This window comes from Marmota flaviventris, chromosome 13, assembly GCF_047511675.1.
Source record: "Marmota flaviventris isolate mMarFla1 chromosome 13, mMarFla1.hap1, whole genome shotgun sequence".
NCBI classification, from domain to species: Eukaryota; Metazoa; Chordata; class Mammalia; order Rodentia; family Sciuridae; genus Marmota; species Marmota flaviventris.
Window position 1 is genome coordinate 22,176,242 of NC_092510.1, and position 24,270 is coordinate 22,200,511.

The 24,270-nt window shown below is 37.0% G+C and overlaps 1 protein-coding gene across 1 annotated transcript in view; it reads right to left on the minus strand.

Moving 5' to 3' along the window:
* The window catches only part of LOC114083542 (spermatogenesis-associated protein 31D4-like), a 75,433-nt gene extending 57,051 nt beyond the window's left edge, over positions 1-18,382 (minus strand). Inside the window, 2 exon segments of the mRNA XM_071600385.1 lie at positions 1,885-1,936; positions 18,076-18,382. Of these exon segments, the coding sequence (XP_071456486.1) occupies positions 1,885-1,936; positions 18,076-18,382 (359 nt within the window).
* Positions 18,383-24,270: the final 5,888 nt, after the last annotated feature.

The window sequence follows — 24,270 nt, forward strand, 5'->3', positions numbered from 1 at the left end:
GTTTAGTGACTCGCCAGTTGCTAAGGCTGGCTTTGAACTCTCAATTCTCCCATCTCAAGCCTCTCAAGCTACAGGGATTATTGGCATACACCACTGTGCCCAGCTAGAACTTGTTTCTTGACTGTCATTATTCACATATGTAATGTATTGGTAGAGCACAATTTATGTATAGGATCCCGTATTAGCACCACACTGAGCCATAATGATCTGGAAGCAAAGAGAGAACATCAGCAACACTGGCTTTGTTTTTAATTGATTTTTTGACACTTTGCTCATCATAGATTTTGTTTGCATAAATTTACGTTATTAAAATATCACACTAAATGTTTTTTATATTGATGACTGAGATGTTTGCTGTCCCCTTCATTTTTGAATCCCTAAGGAGTTTCTTACTTGTTTTCACCTTTCACCTAGTCCCAGCTCTGACCTACTGTACTTAGAGTTCTTTAGGTAAAAGGTCTAGAAAACTGAGTGGCATTTTATTTGTGGAGAAACTGAGTCATGGTTATAACATTTGATGTAGACATTCAGTGACTAATTGGGAATCCAAAGAATAACTCCTCCTATTTAAAAAAATAATCAAATCAGTAAGTAACTCCCTTGTTACATATTTACTAAGATTTGAATCTTTTAGTTTAATTATTATTTTATATATTTGATTAGAAAATTTTACTATTTCTAACTTTTTCACTATTGTCCCTCTAATTTTTAAACAATGACAAAGTGGGCAAAATTTTCCTAATCACTAGGTCACTAGCAATTTAATCCCTATCACTGGCCTTTCAGTATTTTGTGGACAGGAGAAATACTCTTCAAACCATGTTGGGAACTGATCTTACACTGGAGTGAAATTTTCACACCATCCCTTCTTTCCTCTTGAAGAGATTAGAGATGTGAGACAAAAATCCACCCCCAGCCCCCACCCCACCTCTCCCTGTTCTTAGAGCTTTTCAATTTGAAGGTGAGATACTCAGAAGAGCAGGAGGGTTATGAGAATTTCAGTTCATTGAAATGTTTGTCAATCCATTGGAAGAATACACATCCTGAAACTATTATTGGCAAAGCAAACAGTGAGTGACATTCAGAGTTTATGCTGTTTGCTCTCTGATACTGCTGGAATGAGTTGACGTCACACACAGGAGTTACCAAGAAGTAGCTTTCTCTGAGCTGGCCAATAACTGCTGCTCTTCAATTAATTAATAGTGAAGTAAAATCTTCATTATAGCTCAGGTCACTACAGAAGAAGGAAACATACAAATGAGAATAGAACATTATTTTAATCTACTATTTTCCAAAGTCATCTCTTGAGAATAGTTATAAAATTGGTTGTCTGTGGAAACAAATCCAGAAATACTATATACTAATGCTCATTTTGGAGATGAAATGTTCATTAGCATCTGAAAAACTCAGAAATTCTGCAGGGGAAAAAAACAATGTTCAGGTAGAGTTTGGTTTAATCCAGTTTTGCCCAAATTTTGTAATGGAACCTTTAATACTGCTGTGAAACAAATTGCCCCAAGGCTTTGAGTCTTAAAACAATGATAATTTTCTTATCTCTCAGATTTTGGGGGTAAGGAATTTGGGAAGAATTCACCAGCTCCTTTTGAGTCAGGGTCCTTCATGCCACTGTAGTCAGGAGAAGACAGGAGCAGCTGTGGACTGGATGGGCATCTCTCTTCCTTTCAGCTTAGAGCTTCTCTTTGTGGTCTCTATGCCACTAGACTGAATTTCCTCACAGCATGGCTTTCTGCAGGCACTAAGTCTACTGTATGGTAGCTCAGAGTTCTGATCAAGTATTGTAACTCACTGGGTGGCAGCTGTAGCCACTTCTCTGACATAACCTTGGAATATGCAGCATTATTTTTACTGCATTCTGTTACTTACAGTTGAGCCAGGAGCCTACTCAGATTCACAGCAGGGGAATTCAATTTCGCATCTTGAAAAAGGAGTGGCAAAATTTAGAAGGGTATGCAGGACAAGAAATAGTGTTGCTATCATTTTTGGAAAATAACTTCTACCACAGAACCTTCTTTTCCTGTGCAATCTATTCAACATTGATTCTATGAAACATACTTTGAGGATATTGCCGTGGACAGTTACCACTAGAGCTGCTTCTAAGTAGAAAAATCACATTTACTTTCATTTCTTCCTACAGAAATGTAGGATCTTCTCTTACAATGACTATAGTCAACCAACATTCAACATTAGCCATGACAGGTTATTTTAAATTGACATTACAATTGTTACAGAATCTTGAAATGTAGTTTATGCTTATCACGATGTCAAACTCATGGTAGTTACTGGACCAATGGTTATATCCTAATATTTATTATATTAATAAAGAAGCATATATATTACAGTGCCATAATTTTTAAAAATTTTGTAAGTATTCATCAATATAATTGGTTTCCTTTGTAATTTATACATTATATTTTGTTGATTTATAGAAATTATTCTGACATAGGTCAACAAGTTTCATCAAAGTCCATGGCACAAACAGGAATAAAACCCTTCAGTAAATCAGCAGGCTGTTCTGGGAATCTGTGTCCTATTTCTGTATCCTCTTAGCCCAGGATATCCCATTAATGAAAATGTATGATATATCCAAAGAAAATTAAATTTTATAATTTTTATTAAAAAATATTTATATGATACTTTTGGTGTTGTTAGTCAATAGAAAATATCTAGTAATGTTGGTTATCTGAATTCTAGGAGGCTGAGAGTTGCTTCCAGGTCAGTAGCAGCTACTGGGAACCCTCCCAGGGGGTGTATGAAGGTGCAGGTTTAGTGCACCGACTTCAGGCTTTATTGCTGATGAATTAGGAATGGGAGTGGAAAGTACGAGCCACATCTGAGGCAGGGGAAACTATATGTGCAGTTTTCTGTCCTCTCATTAAATGCCTCCAAGGGAAACCTAGGAGGCAGAAGCTTTAGTCTGCTCAGGCTGCTAGAATAAAACACCAGAAGCTGGGGGCTTAAATAACAAAGTTATTTGTCACAGTTCCGGAGGCTGGGGGGCCTAAGATAATACGCAAGCTGATTTGGTTTCTCAGGAAGGCTCTTTTCCTGGCTGGCAAAGGATGGCCTTCTTGCTCTGTCTTCACATGGTAGAGAGAGAAAGAGGGAGCTCCTTCTCTTGCAGGGCGCTAATCCCATCACCAGGGCTTAATCCTAATGACTTAATTACCTCCCAAAGGTCCACCCCACCATTATGTTGGCATTAGAGGCTTCAACGTGTGAATCGGGAGGTACAAACATTCAGTCCATAACAGTGTTTTACAGTTATTCTCCTATATGTGAAAAAATGAAGGATCTAACTGCTAAGCAACTTGCTGAAGCCACACATCAGAGGTGGAAGCCCAGGATCAACTCAGCTCCATGGACATCCAGATCCCAGATCCTAGGTTCTTCACTCAGCATTTCTGACTTGTGTCTCCACAACTATATCATGGATGTTAATACATGTTATGTGAAAAGTTAAACCTGAGAAGGGGACACAAAACCTTGGCAAATTTTGAGTTGAGCAACACCGAATCAATTTCCTTTACTGCAAGATTTCTTAGAGACTTCGACATCTTTTTCTTATTTACAAATTTATTTTATTTTTTATAAGATTTTTTTGGTAAGGGGGTACTAGGGATTAAACCCAGAGACATTTTTGCCACTGAGTTACAACCCCAACCCTTTTTAGTTTTTATTTTTAAGACAGGATTTTAAAAGTTGCTGATGTTTGCCTTAAACTTGTGATCCTCCTGCCTCAGCCTTTTTACAAGATCCTTTTTATTGGTGCATTATAATTGTACAGTATAGTGGCCTTTGTTGTTACATATTTGTACATGCCCATAACATACCTTGGTGAATTTTATCTCCCAGTATCTGTCCTTTACCCTTCCTCTCACACCATGATCCCCTTCCTCTCCTGGTATCCCTTTTATTTTCATGAGATCATCTTCCTTTTTTTTTTTTTTTTCTAGCTTTCACATCTGAGAAAAAGTTATACCATTTGACTTTCTGTGTCTGGTTTATTTTGGCTTAACATAATAATCTCAAATTCTATCTATTATCTAGCAAATGATATTATTCTGTTCTTTGTGGCTGAGTAAAACTCCATTGTGTGTATGTTAGGTTGGAGTTCAAGGACATCAAGGTGGTGGAGAGAGGGTATTAGAAAGAATCCACTAGAGGACAAGGCAAGGAGACAAGGAGATGAGACCAGTCTCTAGTTTTGAGTAAATGTTGACAGATTCCAGAATTTTACTGACTCACAGCAAGGCTTGGGAAGTGGGAGGATGGTTTGAAGTTCTCAAAAACGGCAGTGTTTCTCTCTGCCCCAAGACCTTTGGTTTATTCCTTTTAGGTAAAGGAGGTATTTGGCATTCACCTGTGCCTCTTTATATTTTGGTTGCATCTGGAGTATAGCTTTCTGTTTATTAAAGAATTTTGTATATATTATTATAACTTCAGGAAAGGAGAATCGCTGGCTGCTTTATTTACCGTCCTGACTCTGAAATCTCCCAAACACTTATTTCTGACTAAATAATAGAATGGTAATGAACTTCACAGATAATTTTTCTCTTATAAAGGTAACATCTCAAGGAATGTTTGAAACATGTAATGTGACATAGTCAGAATGATAGGTAGCAGACAGACATGAGCAGTATGGCTGGGATTGGGGGGATGGTTCTGTAGTCTAGGCCTGCTGTACTGACCTCCCACATGATGTTTTTCATTTTATTTTTAGTGCACTATAGTTATAAGCAATAGTGGTTTTTTTTTTTTACACAAACACACATAATAGTTTTCTCCATTTCAACAGATAAATGGATAAGATAATGCTAAATGAAGTTAGCCAATCACCTCCCCCCCCAAAAAACAAAAAAACAAAACAAAACAAATGCTGAATGTTTTCCCTGATATAAGGAGGCTAACTCATGGGGAGTAATATATACAGGTAAAGAGAGGGAGCATGGGAGGAATAGATGCATTCTAGATAGGGAGGGGGCAAGGGATTAGCAAGGGCGATGGAATGTGATAAGACATCATTATCCAAAGTACATGTATGAAGACACGAATTGGTGTCAACATACTTTATATACAACCAGAGATATGAAAAATTGTGCTGTATACATGTAATAAGAATTGTAATGCATTCCACTGTCATTTTTTTAAAGCAATAAAAAAAAGAAATGTGGTATATATACATAATGGAGTTCTACTCAGCCATAAAGAAGAATAAAATCATGTTATCTGCTGGCAAATGGATGGAACTGGAGAATATCATATTAAATGAAATAAGCCATATTCAGAAAGTCAAGGGTTTAGAATTACCATATGATCCAGTATTTCCACTTCTGGGTATATACCCTAAAGAATTAAAAACAGGAATTCAAACAGATATTAATTAGTATACTCATGTTCATAGCAGCTATACTCACAACAGCCAAAAGATGAATGCAACTGAAGCATTCACTGGCAGATGAAAAGATAAACAAAATGGGGTTTGCACATACAATGGAATATTATGTAGCTTTGAAAAGAATGTGAATTCTAACACACACACAACAACACAGATGAAGCTTGGATATTATGTGAAATGAAATAAACCGGTCACAAAAGGACAAGGACTATATGATTCTGCTTATGTGAGGTACCTGGAATAGAGTCATAGAGTCAAAGTGGGGTAGTTCTTGCCAGGGGCTGGGTGGGTGAGGGGAGAGTTGGGGTTATTGTTTAATGGATATAAAATTCTGTTACAAGATCCTGCTGGAGGAGGAAAGAGGCTGGGCCATAACACTTGGTGCTCCAGAAATACTCAGAATAAAATGGGTTTTATTCAAAACCAGCTTTAAAGGAAGATGGGAGAAAATTATTTCAAAAGTTCCAACTCTGAAATCCCTGAAAATTAGCAGAACTTTTAAAGGAGAAGGGCAGGGAAGTGAAAAAAAAGAGGTGATATACATACGTAAGTTTAGTTATCCTATGTTAGATGGGACTGAGGGTCAATCTCCACTCACAATCTATTGCTTCTTTGGTGCTGGTCAGGGAGTGAGGATGGACGTAGCCCCTTAAGATTCCTTCTCTCAGCAGGAGAATTGCCTTTTAAGTGGGTAAAGGGAGGCAATTCAATTTGTTTCAGTTTCAACTTGGGATGATAAAAATTTCTGGATATGGGTGCTAGTGAAGGTTGCACAATAATATGAATGTACTTAATGTCACTGGACTTCCACCCAAAAAATGGTTAAAATGATAAATTCTATGAGGTGTGTATTTTTGCCTTGATTAAAAAAAAAACAAAACCCTAGTTCTTGCCATTATGTTGATAATGTTGAATCCTAATCAACCAAAGAAGACCAGGAACAAGTCTGTAGACTGACTAAATTAGATTTATTGGCTTGAAGTTTCAGGGAAGTTGCTCCACAGAACCCCGGAATGTTGCTCAACAGGAAGCAGGAAGGATTTAATGGACAGTTTGGGCTCCTTGTGAAGGATTCTGAGGAAACAGGATTAGTTATGGATTGTTTGCTGTTTCTGAGGCAAGATTGGGAGGAGTGAGGGTTTACCAGGTGCTGAATGAAGTGTGGGCAATTTAACTCCTAGGAATGAATCTCCAGTGTAAAATGGCAATAGCCAGGAAGTTATGGAGCATCAGTGGTAAGAAACTGAAACTGACATCTCCCATTTTCTCCACCCTTCAACTTCTAGTAACTGCCCTTCTACTCTCTTTCTGAGTCTTTTTTTAATGAAAAAGTTGTTTTTGAAGTGCTGGTAGTCAAACCCAGGGCCTCTTGCGTGCTAGACAATTGCTGTACCACTGAGCTTCACCCACAGTCCTCAACAGTTTGAGTCCTTATATAAATGAGATCATGTTTTTCTGTGCCTTACTTATTTCACTTGACATAATTTCTTTCAAGTTTATCTACCTTGTGAAAGTAGCATAATTTCATTCTTCTTAAAAGGTTGAAAAATATTCCACAATGGTGTGTGTGTGTGTGTGTGTGTGTGTGTGTGTGTTACCTTTTCTTTTTTCATTCGCCCACCAACAGATATTTAGATAGTTTCTGCATCTTGGCCATTATGAATAATGCTGCAACATGGGAGAGTATATTTGAGGTAGTGATTTTTTTCCTTTGGATATATAACCAGAGGGAGATAACTGAATCTTTTGGCAGTTCTATTTTTAGTTTTTTTAAAATGTTTTTATTAGTGTGTTATGGTTAAACATAATAGTGGGGTTCATTTTGACATATTAATAAATACATGTAACATAGCTTGCTCTACTTCAATCCCCAACACTTCCCCTTTTTCTCCCTTTCTCCTCCTTTGTATTCATCTAAAAGGACAAAAATCCGCATACTATAGTGTTATATGCATACCAATTCATATCAATGTTTATCGCAGCATAATGCACAATAGCCAGGTTATGGAACCAGACTGGATGTCTATCAAAATAGATGAATGGATAAAGAAAATGTGGTATACATACAATGAAGCTGTACCCAGGCATAAAGAAGAATGAAATTGTGTCATTGGCATGGATGGAACTGCTAAGTGTATTAAGCTATACTCAGAAAGTCAAAGGTCAAATGTTTTCTCTCACATGTGAAAACTATTTTTAGTTTTTTAAGGAATTTCCATATGTTTTTTCATAATTACTACCAATTTACATTCCTACTAATAATACATAAATACATAAATTCTTTTCTCTGACATTTGTTATTTTTTGACTTTTTGATAATAGCCATCTAAACAGCTGTGAGGTGATATTTCATCAGGGTTTTGATTTAAATTTTTCTGATAATTAGAGATGTTGAGCAACATTTCAAAATGGATTAAAAAATTAAATGTAAGATCTGAAACCACAAAATTCCTAGAATAACAAGGAAAAGCTCCATAACATTGTTCTGTGGTGATGACTTTTTGGATGTGACACCAAAAGCACAGGTAACAAAAGAAAAATAAACAAACAGAATATTATACTTAAAATGTTTCTATACCACAGAGGAAGCAATCAATAAAATTAAAAGGCAACGTCCAGATTTGAGAAAACATTGCAAACCATATACCCAATAGAGGGTTAATATCCAAAATATGTAAGCAGCTTATTCAAATCAATAGGAAAAATCATGACAAGACAATACAAAATCAAACAAACAAATGACACCCCACAAACAACTTTATTTTAAAAATGGGACAAGGATTTGAATAGACATTTCTGCAAAGAAATAGCCAACAGGTATAGTCATACTTTTTATTACTCCAAATTACTATTATAAATAGTCTAACAATTAAAAATTTTTTGTCTTTTCAAGGAAAGAATCGACTAATTATGGCTTACTAGCATCCTACATATATTTCACTTTTGTTTTCTCCTTATTTCTCCTAGCATCCTAAACATAATTCACTTTTGTTTTCTCTTTATTTCTCCTAGCATCCTAAACATAATTCACTTTTGTTTTCTCCTTATTCTCAGCATTTAAAAAATTAATTAATAATTTGCTTTTTTTCTGGAGATTAAACCCATAGGCACTTTTTTCTTTCTTTCTTTTTTTTTCCTTTTTTTTTATCAGATAGGGTTTTATCAAGTTGCTGAGGCTGGCATCAAGCTTGGGGTCCTCCTGCTCTAGCCTCCCAATTCCCTGGGATTGTAGGCATGTGCCATTGCTCCAGCCTTAGGATACTTTTGACAGTACAAATTCCAAAGCTGTGGGTGGGGTGGGGTTAGGAACCAAGTCATCCTAGCCCTTCTTCTCAGTGCCAAGGTCTTCTGTTTCTTTGCTCTCAAAAGTTTTCGGAGTTTACTCTGTTCAGTGGGCAGTGAGAGCCCTTCTCTCCCTGCACCCCGCCCCCTTCCCCGCGCCTTGGTGACTACTGAAAAGTTTTAGGTATTTTTAACTTTTGTCATGTTTTATTTTTCATTTCATTAGCTACTGGGGTGAGCAGGGGGAGATTCTGAGTTATAGTTACAACCCAGAAAATCCCTTCTTATTCTTATTTAAGTAACTATCATAAGGTGGGGGACCAATTTTCTAATATTGCTTGCTACAGAATATTATAAATGTGTCTAAATAATATTCCATTGGTTTGGAATGCTTTCTTTAGTAAGTTTTCCTCCTCATCAGAATATATTTTATAGCTACATATTCTAATACATTGATTTGTCTGTCAATTCTTATGTTAATATTGCATTTTTCTGTTACGTTTTTATTAAATATTTTGATAAGTGAAAAGGGAAGCTCCCCATTTTATTTTAGACATTTTATTCCTCATTCTTCTCTGCTTCATTTTATAGGAAATATTAAGATCATTATCCTAATTTTCTTCAAAAATTCTTTTCAAGATTTTTCTTATTGATGTGTTTTTTAACCTGTAAGCTATTCAGAAGAACAAATATCTTGTCAGCATTCGAATTCTGCATGCTGTCCTCAGATTTATTTCTGGTCCATTAATTCTTCACATAATTTGCTATTCAATCCATCAATTGAGTTATAAATGTTAATTATTACATTTATATTTTTAGATGTTTTCTTTCTTTCTGAAATCTGCCTAACCAAGTTTGATAGTTTCTTATTATTTCTTCCTACTTTAATACTATCTTTCATTTCTTTAGTGACATGCATTCTCATACTCTGCATCTAAAAATTCCACTATTAGCAGACCACACATCTGATTCTGTTCTTGTTACAGCCAGTTTTTCCTCATGGTGCCTTGTTTTTTCATGTGGTTTGCAATTTATTTTTGTGGTTTGCAATTTATTTTTAATTTTTTAATGTCAGCTTATGTTGATGTTCTGTTGGGACCACCTGGAAGACTGAGTGAACATACATTTCTCTAGTAAGGATTTGCTTCACTTTCTGGTTTCAATGAGACCCCTTGTCTCCCCCTCCCCACCCCCACCCTGGCCCCTTGGTTTCTACTGAAAAGTTTTAGAGGTTTTTAACTTTTTTCATGTTTTTTTTAATGTTATTAGCTACTGAGGTAGGGGGTAAAGATTCTGTGTAATAGTTACAACCCAGAAAGTCCCTTCTTATTCTTATTTAAGTCACTATAATAAGGGAAGGACAAATTTTCTAATATTGCTTGCTACAGAATATTAGAAATATGTTTAAATAATAGAATTACTTTGAAGGAAATTCCTGACTTAAGATATTTAAAACCAAACAGATTGTATAAAGTTAGGCCAAAAAGCAGTATTGTTATGCTCGAATTTGGGACCCCCAAAAGACCACCAGAGACCAAGATCGATGTATACAGCAAAGAGGTGTTTATTGCGAGCTAGCTGGGTCCTCTGCGCGCACACAGCAACTGGTGACACTGAGAGGTCCCGAGCCCAGGGTTTGCAGCAGTTTTATGCATTCTTTGGAGAAGGCAGGGACCTCCACATACATCATAGCCTCTCTTAGCAAATCATCACACACCGCGGGAAAATCAAATAACAACTCTAAAACATGATTAGCACATTCACTGGCAGGAACAAGCTGGGTAGGGGTGATTGGTCAGTACAAAAGGGGTATTCATTTGAACTGATTGGTTTAAGCCAAGAGGGGTGTTCATACTGAACTACATGGTTTCCCAGCACTTTATCAACCACCATAAACTACTGGGAGGGTCATCTGGCATCCCAGGTATTTCCCTGTCTCATGCTGTTTGGTGGCTGCTAGGGGATTACTATGGGTCTCCACCTAGCCTGACTGAGTCAGGGACACCTGGCACAGCAGATCTCTCCTGTTATTTGTAGATAAACCACTTAGCAGGGTGGGAATGTGCCCAGGAGTGCAAGGACAAAGGTGATGTCCCTTCCTTGGACAGGCTTTGCTCTGAGGTAGAGGCTGGTTTTTCAGTATCAAAACTAGCTCATGATTATAAATAATGAGGTAAAGGAAGACAGGCAATTTCTGTGATGTCTTTCTTTGTGGAATTGAGCAGCACAGTTTACTCTTTCACTAAAGGTAGAGCCATTGAAGACTCTGACTCTATGCACACTCCTGGTTCCCTTCTTTGTACACACTCTAGGCTTTTTATTTTATCTTCTGTGGTGTCCTTAAAATTAAAAGTTCAACACATGTCCTCTCATTTTCATTCTAAATCAAGGTGCTAGAATCAGTTAATATATGCAAAGAGATTATAATAGTAGTTTTGCCAGCATTGTCAAACATCTACCCTCAGCCTGCATGAGATGGTGAAAGGTGAAGAGTTGAGAGAAGGAATTGCATTGGAACTCTATTGGTATACTTTGATGGAGGAGAAAAGTGCCTGCTTGCTTTCAAACCAATGGGAAAGTGTATGGTTTGGATATGAGGTGTTTCCAAAACTCTTGTGTTATCACAGGAATGTTTACAGGAAAAATGATTAGATTATGAGAGCTGTAATCTAAGCAACAGATTAATCCACTTGATGGATTAATACTTTAAATGGAATATTGGGTGGTAACTGTAGGCAGATAGGGTAGAGTTAGAGGAAGAAAGTCACTGGGGATGTGTCTTGGGGATTATATATTTTGTTTCTTGCTCCTCCTACTCTCCTCCTTTCTGTTTCCTGGCTGTTTCCATGACTCTGCCATGCCCTTCCACCATGATGTTTTGCCTCACTTTGGGCTAAGAGCAATGGAGTTGGCCATACATGGATTGAACCTCTGGAACCATGAGCTAAAATTTCTTCCCCTAAATTTTTCTAGTCAGATATTTTGTCACAGTGACAAAAATCTGACTAATGCAGAAGGGGTGATGAGAATCATTGTTACAGTTTTTATATCAGGTGTCCCCAAAAAACTCATGTGTAAGATAATATAAGAAAATTCAGAGGTGAAACAATTAGGTTATGAGACCTTTAACCTAATTGATGCATTAATCCTCTGATGGGAATTAACTTGGTGATAACTATAGCAGGTAGGGTGTGGTTGGAGAAAGCAGATTACTGTGGGTGTACCTTTGGGATATATATTTTTTGTCCCTGGTGAACAAGAGCTCTCTCTGCTTTCTGGTTCCATGTCTAGTGGTGCTTTCCTCCTCCACATCTTTCCACCATGATGTTCTGCCTCACCTCTGTCACAGAGCAGCCCTCTGTGGACTGAGACCTCTGAAACTGTGAGTCTCAAATAAACTTTTCCTCCTCTAAAATTATGCCTGTCTGGTCTTTTGGTCATATCAGCAAAAAATTTGACTAAAGCAACCACTAAGTGAGTTCTCATTGTATTATTAAAGAGTTCTCAATGTAATATGTTCCTTGTGGTTTGGGAGCCAAGGAGTCTAATGTCAGCCTTGTATTCTTTTGAGTCTATTCTGGCTCTGAAATATGATTGCTCTGAAAGTCATAATCTTTCCATATTAGATGTCCATTTTGCATAAGTTGATGCATGCTAATTACTCTGAGGCTTTGACAATGCTAACTACTACAAATTAATACCAACAAGAGTTTGGGTCACTCAGTTCTCTTTAAAAATATACTTATCTGAGTAATTAAATGCTTGTTTGTTAAATTCATAAGAAGTCAATGTCTATACAGATCTGTGGATTCTTATCAAACTGATACAATAAGTAGCAAATATGGACAGAAATATGTTCCTTTTACTTTAAAACAACTTTATGGGAATTAGAGATTGAACCCCTTGATTAACCCATGAAGCCTTTCTACTGAGAAGAGAATCTATAACATTGCTTCTGGAAAGAAATGCGAATGGATTTTATAAAATGAGCTAAAGCTTGCACAGTGAGAGAAATGACTATTTTTTTGATTAACTAATTGTCAGCATGAGGCACATTCCTTCTATTTTCAAGCAATTTAAAATACCAGCATTAATTAGCTTTTGTAAAATGCCACCCACTGTTCATACAGCAACAAGGAAAGTAGTAATGAAGAATTGTAGAATCAGCATTAGATCAGAGACCATGCTGACTGGAGTGTCTTTGTTTTGTATGATTTTTTTTTTTAATTTAGGAATTGGTCAAAACTTGCCATATCCTCATCAAATGACTTCTGTAAGTGCTTTCTTTCAGCACCATAAATAGTGCTCATAACCTGGCAGGCCCCCCACCAAGCAGACTTTTGATATATTATGTGAGCCCATTAAGATGAAATCAGAATTACAGAAACAGAGGGAGTGTTTGCTACTCATAATTATCTTTCTATATAAAAGAACATAAATCAAGCTATCACATTGCTCCCAGGAAGCTTAAACCATTTATAAAATAATAACTTTTGTTTTCATAAATTGGTTTAATTCATCCATTTCCTTATTACTTCTTAGCTTCCTATAATATGAATGCACCACAGGACATAAATAGATGCACAGGCATGACCCTGCAGAAAAAGAGCTCATAACATCCTCACAGATTCCATTGTCTAATCCACACATTTTCACCTCCTCTGTATTCTTGGTTTCTATGGAAGTGAATAGAGGTGCCAACATTTTTAATATGTGGACACCTCTTACACCTCTGTAAGCTATTGCCTTGTGCTTTTTCTAATTCTGATGCTGGGGACTTCCAGTTCATCACTTGGGTAGGGCATGATGTAAAGTGGGGCATGTTGCATCAGAAAAGAGGAAACTTAACTTGCTGGCTGCTACCCACTTCCCAGTCCTGGGGCCACATATGGCTAAGAGAGCACCTAGGGATTAGCCAGAAGGCATTGCCGTGGGTTGTGATGAAGAACGGGACCACCTCTGGGATAGGCTCAGAACCCTTCGGCCCTCAAGGACAGCTTATGTCTCCCATTATTGACTGTAGGATGGGTGTAGATGTAAATTCTCCCCACCCTGCTGACCTTTATCCTGATTGGCTCCTGTACATTATATTAGCTGTGTATGTTTTCTCATTAAATGAGCTCCTGCTTTGACAGTTCTCCCTGGCGCAACTGATTGTCCTTTACCTTTCTTGGCCCATCCTGGTCGGGGCGTGCTCCCCCAATCTCTCCCGCAGGTCAGGAGGGAACAGGGGGCTAAAAACCCCCACACACTTCTGAAGGCCTTGGTCTATGTTGGTACCAAAGTGCATACATTTCAGAAAGGCTTCTCAAGTTTGGGTTGTATGCAGATTGTTCCCTTGAGAAAAACAATGAACATGAAGTGCTTGATGTAGGACTAGATATTCAGCTTTTGTGATCTGGGTAATTTTGTTATTGGCTATAACCAGCAGTAGTTCCATGGCACAAAGGAGGATGTGGTAGGAAGTTCAATCAGATGTGGTTAAATACAAAAAAAACCAACCTGTGGATTGTTCTCAGGAGAGCAGATTAGTAATCTGTGATAAAAAGCCTTGGACAGAGGTCTTAAGTTGAGGCTTGATGACCGTGCTTCAGAGTGAAAGGAAAATGACCATAACACTCAGAGCGACCAAGAGATCTTTATTGCAGCAGTGCAAAAGATGAGAAAAGAGAGAGAAAGAGTGGGGAAAGAGAGAAGAAAGAGAGGGGAGAGGAGAGAGAGAGAGAGAGAGAGAGAGAGAGAGAGAGAGAGAGAAGGGAAGAAGAGGAGGAGGAGGAGGAGGAGAGGAGAGGAGAGGAGAGGAGAGGAGAGGAGAGAGTGAGAGCAACCGCAAGAGAAGAAAGAGAGAGCAAGAGCAAGAGAGAGAGAGAGAGCAAGAGCAAGGGAGAGGGGCCCGGCAGGAGGGAGGTTTTATAGCCAAATCTAATGGGGTTTCTGGGTCTGCAAGCTGCCTTGTTGGTATACAGTGATTGGATCATACAGTAGTGTCATCTTCTGCCTTCAGGCAGATGGGGCAGGGGCTAGATGTGGGTTTCTGTTGCACCAGAGGAGTAGGGGTCAAGTATTCAGCTTTGAGTGGGATTGAGTGTTCAGACTTGATGCAAACAAGTGATAAAGGACCAGACAGAGGGGGATTTGAGTGTGTGGGTTATCCTGCAGCTAACATTCCTTCAGCCTGCCCTGCAGACAACTTAGTTCAGCCTGCCCTGCACCTAACACAGAGAGTATATAGATTTTCTAAAATTGCAAATAATTGTTGTATTTATTTATTTTAAAGTTTTTTTGTAGTTGTAGATGGACAGAATGCCTTTATTTTATTTGTTTTATTTTTATGTGGTGCTGAGGATCGAACCCAGTGCCTTACGCATGCTAGGCAAGAACTCTGCCACTGAGCTACAGCCCCAGCCCATAGTTGTTGTATTTAAAAAGCTATATACTTTCCTGAAGAGATGATCTATATTCTTTCCTGGGTTCTCCAAAAGATTCAAAAACTGTCCCCAAAAGTTATGAACCATTGGCTTATGTCAAGATCAGTGAACTTTTTTCTGAAAAGGGTCAGCTACAAACTATTTCAGGCTTTGATAGACTATAGTCCCTGCAAACCAATGTGCATGGCTGTGTTCCAATAACATTTCATTAGAACAGAGTAGAACTATATTTTTCCAAAGAACTTTATTAGAATAGTTCCCCAAAGTAGAATAGTCCTGGGAACCCTAGTTCTCTGAGATCTGGCTTAGGCTATGATTTGGTAACACCAAACTTTCAAATACTATGCTGAAGTAAGTTCAGCCAAGTTTTTTTTTTCCCCTGTAGCATTGGAGTTTGAACCCAGGGGTGCTGTAACACTGTGATATACCCTAAGTTATTTTAATTTTTTCATTTTGAAACAGGGCCTTGCTAAGTTGCTGAGACTGGCCCTGAACTTGACAATCCTCTTGCCTCAGCCTCCTGAGTCGCTGAGATTACAGGCATTTGCCACCATGCTTACTTCACTCAAGTTTTGTGTCTTATAAAAATCATATTTCACATAAGTTTACTTAATATTATTTTTTATTTTTTATATTGAAAAATGGTTTACATATGATAAAATGAACACATCTTAATTGTACAATTTGATGAATTTTTATATGTGCCATATTCCCACATCCATGGAATATCACCCCAGAAAGTTCCTACATGTCCCTCTGTAGTCATAATCTTCCCCTTTCCTCTGAAGGTAAACACTCTTCTTCTGTGCTGATGTAAGTTTTGCCTTTTCTTAAACTTCATTTAAATGGGACCAAGGCACTGTGTATTTCCTTGTGTCTGGCTTCTTTCATTCAACATGTTTTTGAGATTTATCTGGGGTTTTGAACAGACTCAGATTTTTAATACAGATTTTCCTACTTGCTTAAAAATAAGAAGTTGTTGGTTCGTTTGCTGTTTCTAATGCTTTTTCTAGGAGCTATAAGAAGATGCATGAGAATTCCTATCTCCAGCCCTCCTCCACTTGGAGTTAAGCCACAGTCACGTACATTGCAATTCAAGAACCTTAATTACAAACAACATCAACAAAATAAAGTGTTAACTACAAGTATCTTCTTTCATTGGAGAATTTGAGGGTTTAAACATACTGCTAATGAGAAAAGACTCTTGTTTGTCTTAATCTTCAGGTGGTAGAAATTAACTTGCTTGCATTGGGCCTATAGAATTGTGGGGAAGTTTTGATGTTCTTTAGTTCAGTGCTTTTCTGAACTTGTATGCATATGATTCACTCAAAGTCCTTGTTAAAAGGCACAATATGATTCAGTTGTTCTGGGGGTAGCCTGAGAATCTACACATCTAGCAAGTTCCCACAAAATGCCGAGACTGCCCTCATGCAGAACATGCTTTTGTTTAGTAATCATTGCAATGTATTTATACCAGAGATAATGATGTCTAAGGGCAGGGACTGTGAAAACATATAAGTAAGGTATTATTAATTAAAATTTATAGAAGTTCTGAGAAACCAGAACAATAAATGAGAAACAGTAGAGACCAAGGATAAATCTTAGGGAGACATCTGCCTTATGCAGCTAGAGTAATTGCAGTAGCATACAAATTTATAAGTTAATGCTATTGAAGCATTAAGATTTGTGTGTATATTTAACTATGCTGAGTTTGAAGTGTTTTAGTATACACATATAGAATGTAAAGTTAGGTGTTAGGATATAGAGTCCTGGGGCTCAGAACCACATCCTCCTAGAGAGATAAATCTGAGAAGTCATGGCTATCGTTGATATCAAGGGAGAAACTGTACCATGAGTGAGGAATATGAACTTGCTCTTGGCTTTGAGAAACTCTTAAGGTCAATGGTCAGAGAGAGGAAGTTGACTTTATGAAAAAGACTAAGAAGTAGCCAAAGGGAAAGAAGAAAAACCAGAAGGTACATACTTGAGTGTATGTACACATAAATGTTTGAAATAAAAAGAAGAGAATGTAAGAAATAAACAATGGTTAACAATACCCAGCACTGCTGAAAGTATTTGTTTATTTATTTATTTTTCATGATCTGTGATTGTTAATTTAATTATCTTAAATCTTATGGTAACATATTTTACAAATTTGTACTGATGGGTATATCTCTTTTACCTTAATCTTTCCATCTAATAAGTTGGCAAAAGCACCACTACCAACCACCTAGATGTTCCATAGTATTGTTTCTGAATAGTTGTTTAAAAACAATCCTAAATGATAACTTAATTTTAGAAAATAAAGAATTAAAAAGTAAAGTCTAACTTGTTATTGTATTATGCTGACTTAAAAGCATCAGTTAGATCAGCTATAAAATGTGAGAAGTGTTAAATATTCTTTATTTAATATCATACATAAATCACACTAAAATGCCTTTCCATAAGGAAAAAATAGCATTTTAGATACAGGGAATTCTAATTAAATTGGCATGGTCAACAAAAATATAAAGTAGACACTGCTTCTTTATCTTCAACCACTGCCTTTAATAGGCTAATGAACACAAATTGAAACAAATGTGAATCATGCTTGGTTCTGAGTGAAGGGATTTCCCCCATATTTAAACATATTCACATAATCAATTCTATAAAACTAAATATAAAACCAGTTTTCAGATGTCATTCACCATTTCTGTGAACATTACTAATTAAGTCCAACCATAACTTTAAAAAGGGGAAACAGTGATAGAATTTACTGAAGTGGGAATATAACCAAAATATTAATTTAACTGCAAGTCAGTTTTACTTAAATCAGGATTGTCCAACAAAAATAATTTTGTCAGTCATTCATGATCTGATTTCTGGTGTATCACATCAATTAAATTATAGTGCACATAAAAAAGCCAAGAGACATTTCTGTTTGGTAATAAATAAGGCAGTAGCTATTACTCATTAGTGGCTTTTTTGCTATTAGGTCTGCCCTTTCTCCCTTCTTCTTAATGCCAGCGAAGATCATTTTTGTTCCAGGGATGTACTTTTTGGGATTCTCCAAATACTCCATCAGTGTATCCTCTCCCCAGGTGATGCCTTTGTTCTTGTTGTCATCTGTATAAGAGAATCCAGCAGCCTGACCTGTCTTCGGCCCAAATAGTCCATGGAGATTTGGCCCAGTCTTGTGCTTGCCTCCCTTTTCCATGGTGTGGCACTGGGCACACTTCTAAACAAAAATCTTCTTGCCTTTCTCAACATCACCCATTTTTAATTCATTCTTTCATTGTTAGCACAAAGAAGGTTCCAGATCAGAAGCCAGACAACCCACTCTCTAGCTCAAGGACACACAGGTCTGCACCTATATACCCATGTCAGTGCAACCGCACTCGCTCCATCTCCCCGTGGCCTGATGTGTGAGCTAAAGTATTCAAAATAGAATTAAAATATGTCCATAGGATTTAGTTGTTATCAATTATTAGTGACCTTTTTGAGAATTATTCTGATGGAGCGACATAGTCAAAAAACAGATTAGCACAAATTGCTGAATAAATGAGACATAAGAAAATGGAAATTTTTTCCATTCCCAGAAGGGTGGGAAAGAAAGATAAGGTGATTGGATATGAATGTGACGTTAAAAGAGTGGTTTATAACTGATTAGACATGAACATGTTCAAATTCCATTGAGAAGAATTGATTTGAGATGGAGTGATTAAATGTGTAAGATGGAAAAAAATGGTATTATATATTTCTGAGGAAGACTGGAGTTGATGGGATCCAACTATTAGGAAATGACTTTTTAAAGGAAGATAAATGGCAAATCAATGTAAGATGAGTTGAAAAAGATGAAGAAAAATGTGTGGAAGAATGCGGTGGTGCAGTGTTGAAGGCTTCAACATATTCCATGAAGTGGCTATAAGAAAAGGAAAAGCTGGGGCTCTAAGGACATGTCTAAAGGAGAGTAACATACACTAGAAATAGACACTGAAAAGAGTGAAGTATGTTGACCAGAAAAATGTAACCTATTGTTTATCATTTGTTTAAAAATGTAAGTAGATTGAGTGACTGACTCCAGTGCAAGGCCAGAGAACATGGACACCATCTATGTGGATCCCACTTGTGCAAGACAAGTAGGATAGGATTATGAGTGAAATGATGGATTATAGAATTTAATCAAAAGGAGAATGAAACTGAAGAAATTAGAGGCCGATAATAGGAGGGACAGTAAAGCAGACAATTTTTGGAGGCCATTGTGAGGCAGCAGATTGGTCACAGTAGGAGAAGATAATAAATTAGTTAATAAGCTGAAAGAAAATGTAGTTGGGATCTACCAAGAAATGCCCTCATTAGTAATGTCAAGGCATGACAAAGTCCAAAGCCTTCCTAGTGGAATGAGTAACTGCTGAGGTGCAAAAGAGATGGTCCTATGTCATGAGGAGGTCACCCAAGATCAAGGTGCTGGAGGTCCTTCACTTGGTAGGAGATTGGCAGGACTTGCAGTGGAGAGGAAGACTATGGATCACCTGACAAAGTCTTCCATGAGTGGTGGTGACTGGAGGATAACCGAGGCTTATGACCAACTAGTAGTTCTCTAAAAATCATTTGATTGCTCAAACTAATAACTGGGAACCAAAATAAAACAAAACAGGTCACATTCAATACTTCCCCATTACCAAAACCAGTTTGCTTTGGATAAAAGACTTCTTTATACTCTTCCTAGATTTTCAAACTTGACTTTGGTGCCAAGTACAAATAAATAATTTAGGTAAGATGGCTTTGGACTTTTTCATGATTTGAAATTACTAACTAGGGCAAACTTTGGTAGATCCAACAACTTTTTCTTCCAGTTTAGGAACTACTTTCTGTGATTTAGTTAAGTGACAGCTAAGGGGCAAGGGAGGAGGCTATTATATATGATGTAGGGGCAGATGATAATTGTTAACATTGGTGATGGGGAGGAAAGAAGAAAAAACCCCAGGTCCTGATGCTGAGCCATCTGACTGTGAGAAGATAACAAGAAGACTTCACTTGAGAGAGAGATAGGAAACCATGCACATTTAGAAGATTTAGTGAATGAAGCCTTATTTCCAGAGAGTTCATCTCAATTGTTAGGGTGGGTGGTTGAGAGAGGGCTGACCCAGGGGCCCAGAAGGACTGAGAGTTTCAGGGTGGAGAAGAGGGTGGATGACAAGAGACTTATACTTTGGGTGTTACTGATGAAATGTATGGTGGTTTGCAGTTAATCTCCTTGAGGAAAGTAGACCCTGGGCCTATTGTCTAATCAACTTCTCCAGGCTTAGATGATATCAGTCCTAGAAGTTGTAATTTTGAAACCAACCAATTGATCTTTGGTGGTTTTCTTTCAGTCTATAATCTATCAGCCAAGGTATGGAATAGTGTAAAACCCCTTATTGTTATTGAAATGTATAACAAATTTCTTGGCTAGGATTATTTTCAGTTTCTATATGTCAGCATGATACTCACTTGGCACAAGTTTGTCTTGGGTCTATAATAATGCGATCACACAGTTTCATAGTGTTTACAGGCTTTAGAACAGTTTCCATAGTATTTTCAAGCACAAGATCACATATTATATCATACATTTTCTTATACAAATACAAAGATTTTTCTCTTACACTTTATTTGCAATTCTGGTTATATTCACGCTTGAATTAATTATCAAGAGGACACAGAAAAGCACATTAAAAAAATTTAAATTTGAAAAATAAACTTGGGAACTGAGAGGCAAGTTATATTATGTCAATTTGCAGTGACCCTGAATGGGTAAGGTTGAACTAGCAGTCCCACTAATAGGTGGGTGGTCATCCTGTTCTGCAGACTCCATGATGTTTTCCCTCCATTCTTCTTTACTTAAAACACAATGATCCTATGTTAAAATAGGAGAGGATAGTATAGAATCCTATATGATCTTTTTTTGAGTTTATGACTCTTCTGCTGAGGGGAGGTAGCCAATATTCCAAATACTTGACTTTTATATAAGATTCAGAAACAACAAAAGAAAGTGAAAAGTGTGTAAGATGTTGAAATTCAGCCTCTTGGGAAAGGGAAAAATAATACAAGGGGGAGAAATGAATGACAGTAGAGGGGGTAGAGAGAGAAGAGGGGAGGGGAGGGGAGGGGAGGGGGGATAGTAGAGGATGGGAAAGGCAGCAGAATACAACAGACACTAGTATGGCAATATGTAAATCAATGGATGTGTAACTGATGTGATTCTGCAATCTGTATATGGGGTAAAAATGGGAGTTCATAACCCACTTGAATCAAAGTGTGAAATATGATATATCAAGAACTATGTAATGTTTTGAACAACCAACAATAAAAAAATAAAAAAAAAAAAAAAGAAATTCAGCCTCTTACAGATGCCCAAGCTTGAATAAGTTACAAATCAATTCCTGAATCCCATTTTCATTCTTGTTAACAAAGTTGTGGATACTTATTTACCTGAAAAAATACATACCTTCAATAAATGTAGGCCTTTCCTTTCTTCCTCTTAGCTAAATTATTTGTTTATACTTTGCATCAAAGTCAAGTTTGAAAATATAGGAAGGTTTAAAGAGATCTTTTATCTAAAGCAAACTGGTCTTGGAAATGGGCAAGGATTAAACAATGTGACTTATTTTATCAGAAGACCCTGTTATTAGTTTGAGCAATTAAATGTTTTTAGAGAATTGCTAAATTTTCATTACCATGGTAGATGAAAGTACACAAAGTTAAACAAAGAATCTGAAAGTTGATGTGTTCTACTGAGAATTTAATCAGTTGGAAATACAGAATTGTTTGGTCATACAAAGTAAAGATTTTTTTTTTTTTTCAGGATTTGTCACTGAGATTTTCATTTTATGGGAAGGAAAAGAAAACAATTCTTTGTCATTTGAATGCACAGACACCACTAAATAAAATATATTTGTGTAGGTTCATCCCTGCTGCTTTTCTATAGCAGACACATTGATTATTAAGTGCTTTGTGGCAGCATAAAGCATTTTGATTAAAGGCCTCCTACACAGTTCATCTCCTTTTATCACACAGATTGACTCAATGTTATTTGCAATCTCTTTCATTGGTTTTACAGAGATGAGAAGATGACTCTCAGAGAATTGCTTCTTTTTAAAATTTCCTCTATTGATTGGCTTATAGTTATAGTTCATTGATTTTTTTTAAAGGATTGTTATTTTTTCAAATGAGAATGATGACTTTGGGTAGAGTTTCTCAATCAAAAGTTTAAGGAAATACTGTGTAAAGCCAATAGCTAGTACATTAAATTAATTGCTATTAAAGTCAATATATGTAAAGCCAATAATAGTTAACTGCTATTCAAGTCAACATATTTTCCTTTCTTTTCCCTTCTTTCTCATCTTTTCTTTTCCTTTCCTTCTAAGACTGACAGGAATTTTCACACCAAGATTTCTAAGTGCTCTGTTTAGAGAATTCTATCAGCATGGCACAGATAGAAATGTCATCTTGACCTTGTCTCTGAAAGTTGTTTTAACTTCACTAATTAAGCAACCTTCGCTGCTATTCAGGGACACTCTCTTGAGAGTGAAGGGATTTTGATTAGGGAAATTCCCTAATTGACAGGACCACTCATCATGAAGCAGTCATAGCATGTTGATTAGTGTTTCACCATTAGGGATTACATTGCTTAACACAAATGTATTACAGCAAGAATTTAATTAACCTAAGTCAATATTAGCCTGGAGACACTTGGAACTGATGAAAAGATCAAGTAACCTCAGCAAACCAAAAGTCTAGGAAAGAGGACATATTTTTGACCCATGATACTAAAAATAAATATTGTACAGTAAAGATTCAGTTTCCATGTAAGAGTCCTTCAATGATTGCTGATGTCTAAAACTACTTCTATGTCTCTCAGCCTGCATTTAAAACATTTTATTACGAAAATACTCATGAATACACAAAAGGAGAATTGAATAATGAGTTTTGTGTTCCCATCATCCAGTCCGATTATTAGCAGTATTTTTTTTTTAAATTCTCATGTCATCAACCCTTTTCAATTTTTTGTTTGTTTACTCGGATAATTATAGCAAATCTAGATATATTATTTTACCCACAAACACTACAGTGTTCACCTCTGTCAATCTAATCTTATGCTGTTAAAATAACTATAAGTACTAACCCATTATATTCTTTTATGGTATTAAAGGGCCTGTCTTATGAGGGTATCACAAAAATTTGGTTAATATTATCATGACTAGTGAACAGATTTTTTTTTAAAAAGTGCTTTCATGTGGCTAAATGACATATCCCAGAACTATTGAATAGGAATACTGATTCCAAACCTAGGTCTCCTACACATACTTAACTCATTTTTACATTGTTCCATGTATATGATCATATTAAGGAAAAGGTATTCAGCTTGGGGCTCAACTTCAACTGCTTTGAGCAAAGGCTGTCATCTTTTGATTTCATCATATCTAAGGATCTAATGTGGCCGGAGGGAAGTGGCCACTGGAGGTGTATATTAAGAATTTTACTCATTTTATTTTGGCCATTGTTTCTGGGGCCATGTTGATTATGGAGAAACTGCCCTCCTAGGGCTAGCCAATTTCTACAGATAATGAAGGAGTCACTTGCAAGCATGTTTTTCATATGCAAACTAACCAATCCAAAGTCCACACTGCCCACTCTGACTAAATACTTCCTTTACCTGGGGCTTACACTTCTCCCAACCAAGGAGAGTCCTATGCCCTAGAGCCTGCCAAAATCAGTCAAAGTTTCCAATCCCAAATCTGCTTACTCTGCCTCACTTGCTCCTTCCCATAGAAAACACAATGACCCCTGCCTGTGATTTCCCTTTGTTCCTTCTGCCTTCCAACCACCCAGTGCTTGTGTGACTCAGTGCGGTATAGCATGCTCTCTTGGGAACCCTGAGAATAAGAAACTACCTTCTCAAAAGCAGGCATCTCCTGACCTGTTGGCCTTGTTATACCTAGATAATAACAAAACTTACATTTTAAAACTGGATGCAAGAATTTGAGTATAACTTTTGGGACTAAATATCAAAGTCTTGCTGCTGGATGATCTTACAAATTTAGCTGGAAGCGAGTGAGTGAGAGTTAGGCAATTGAGTTGGAGATCAAACACTGTAAAAAGACCGCAATAGAGGATAAGTAATGG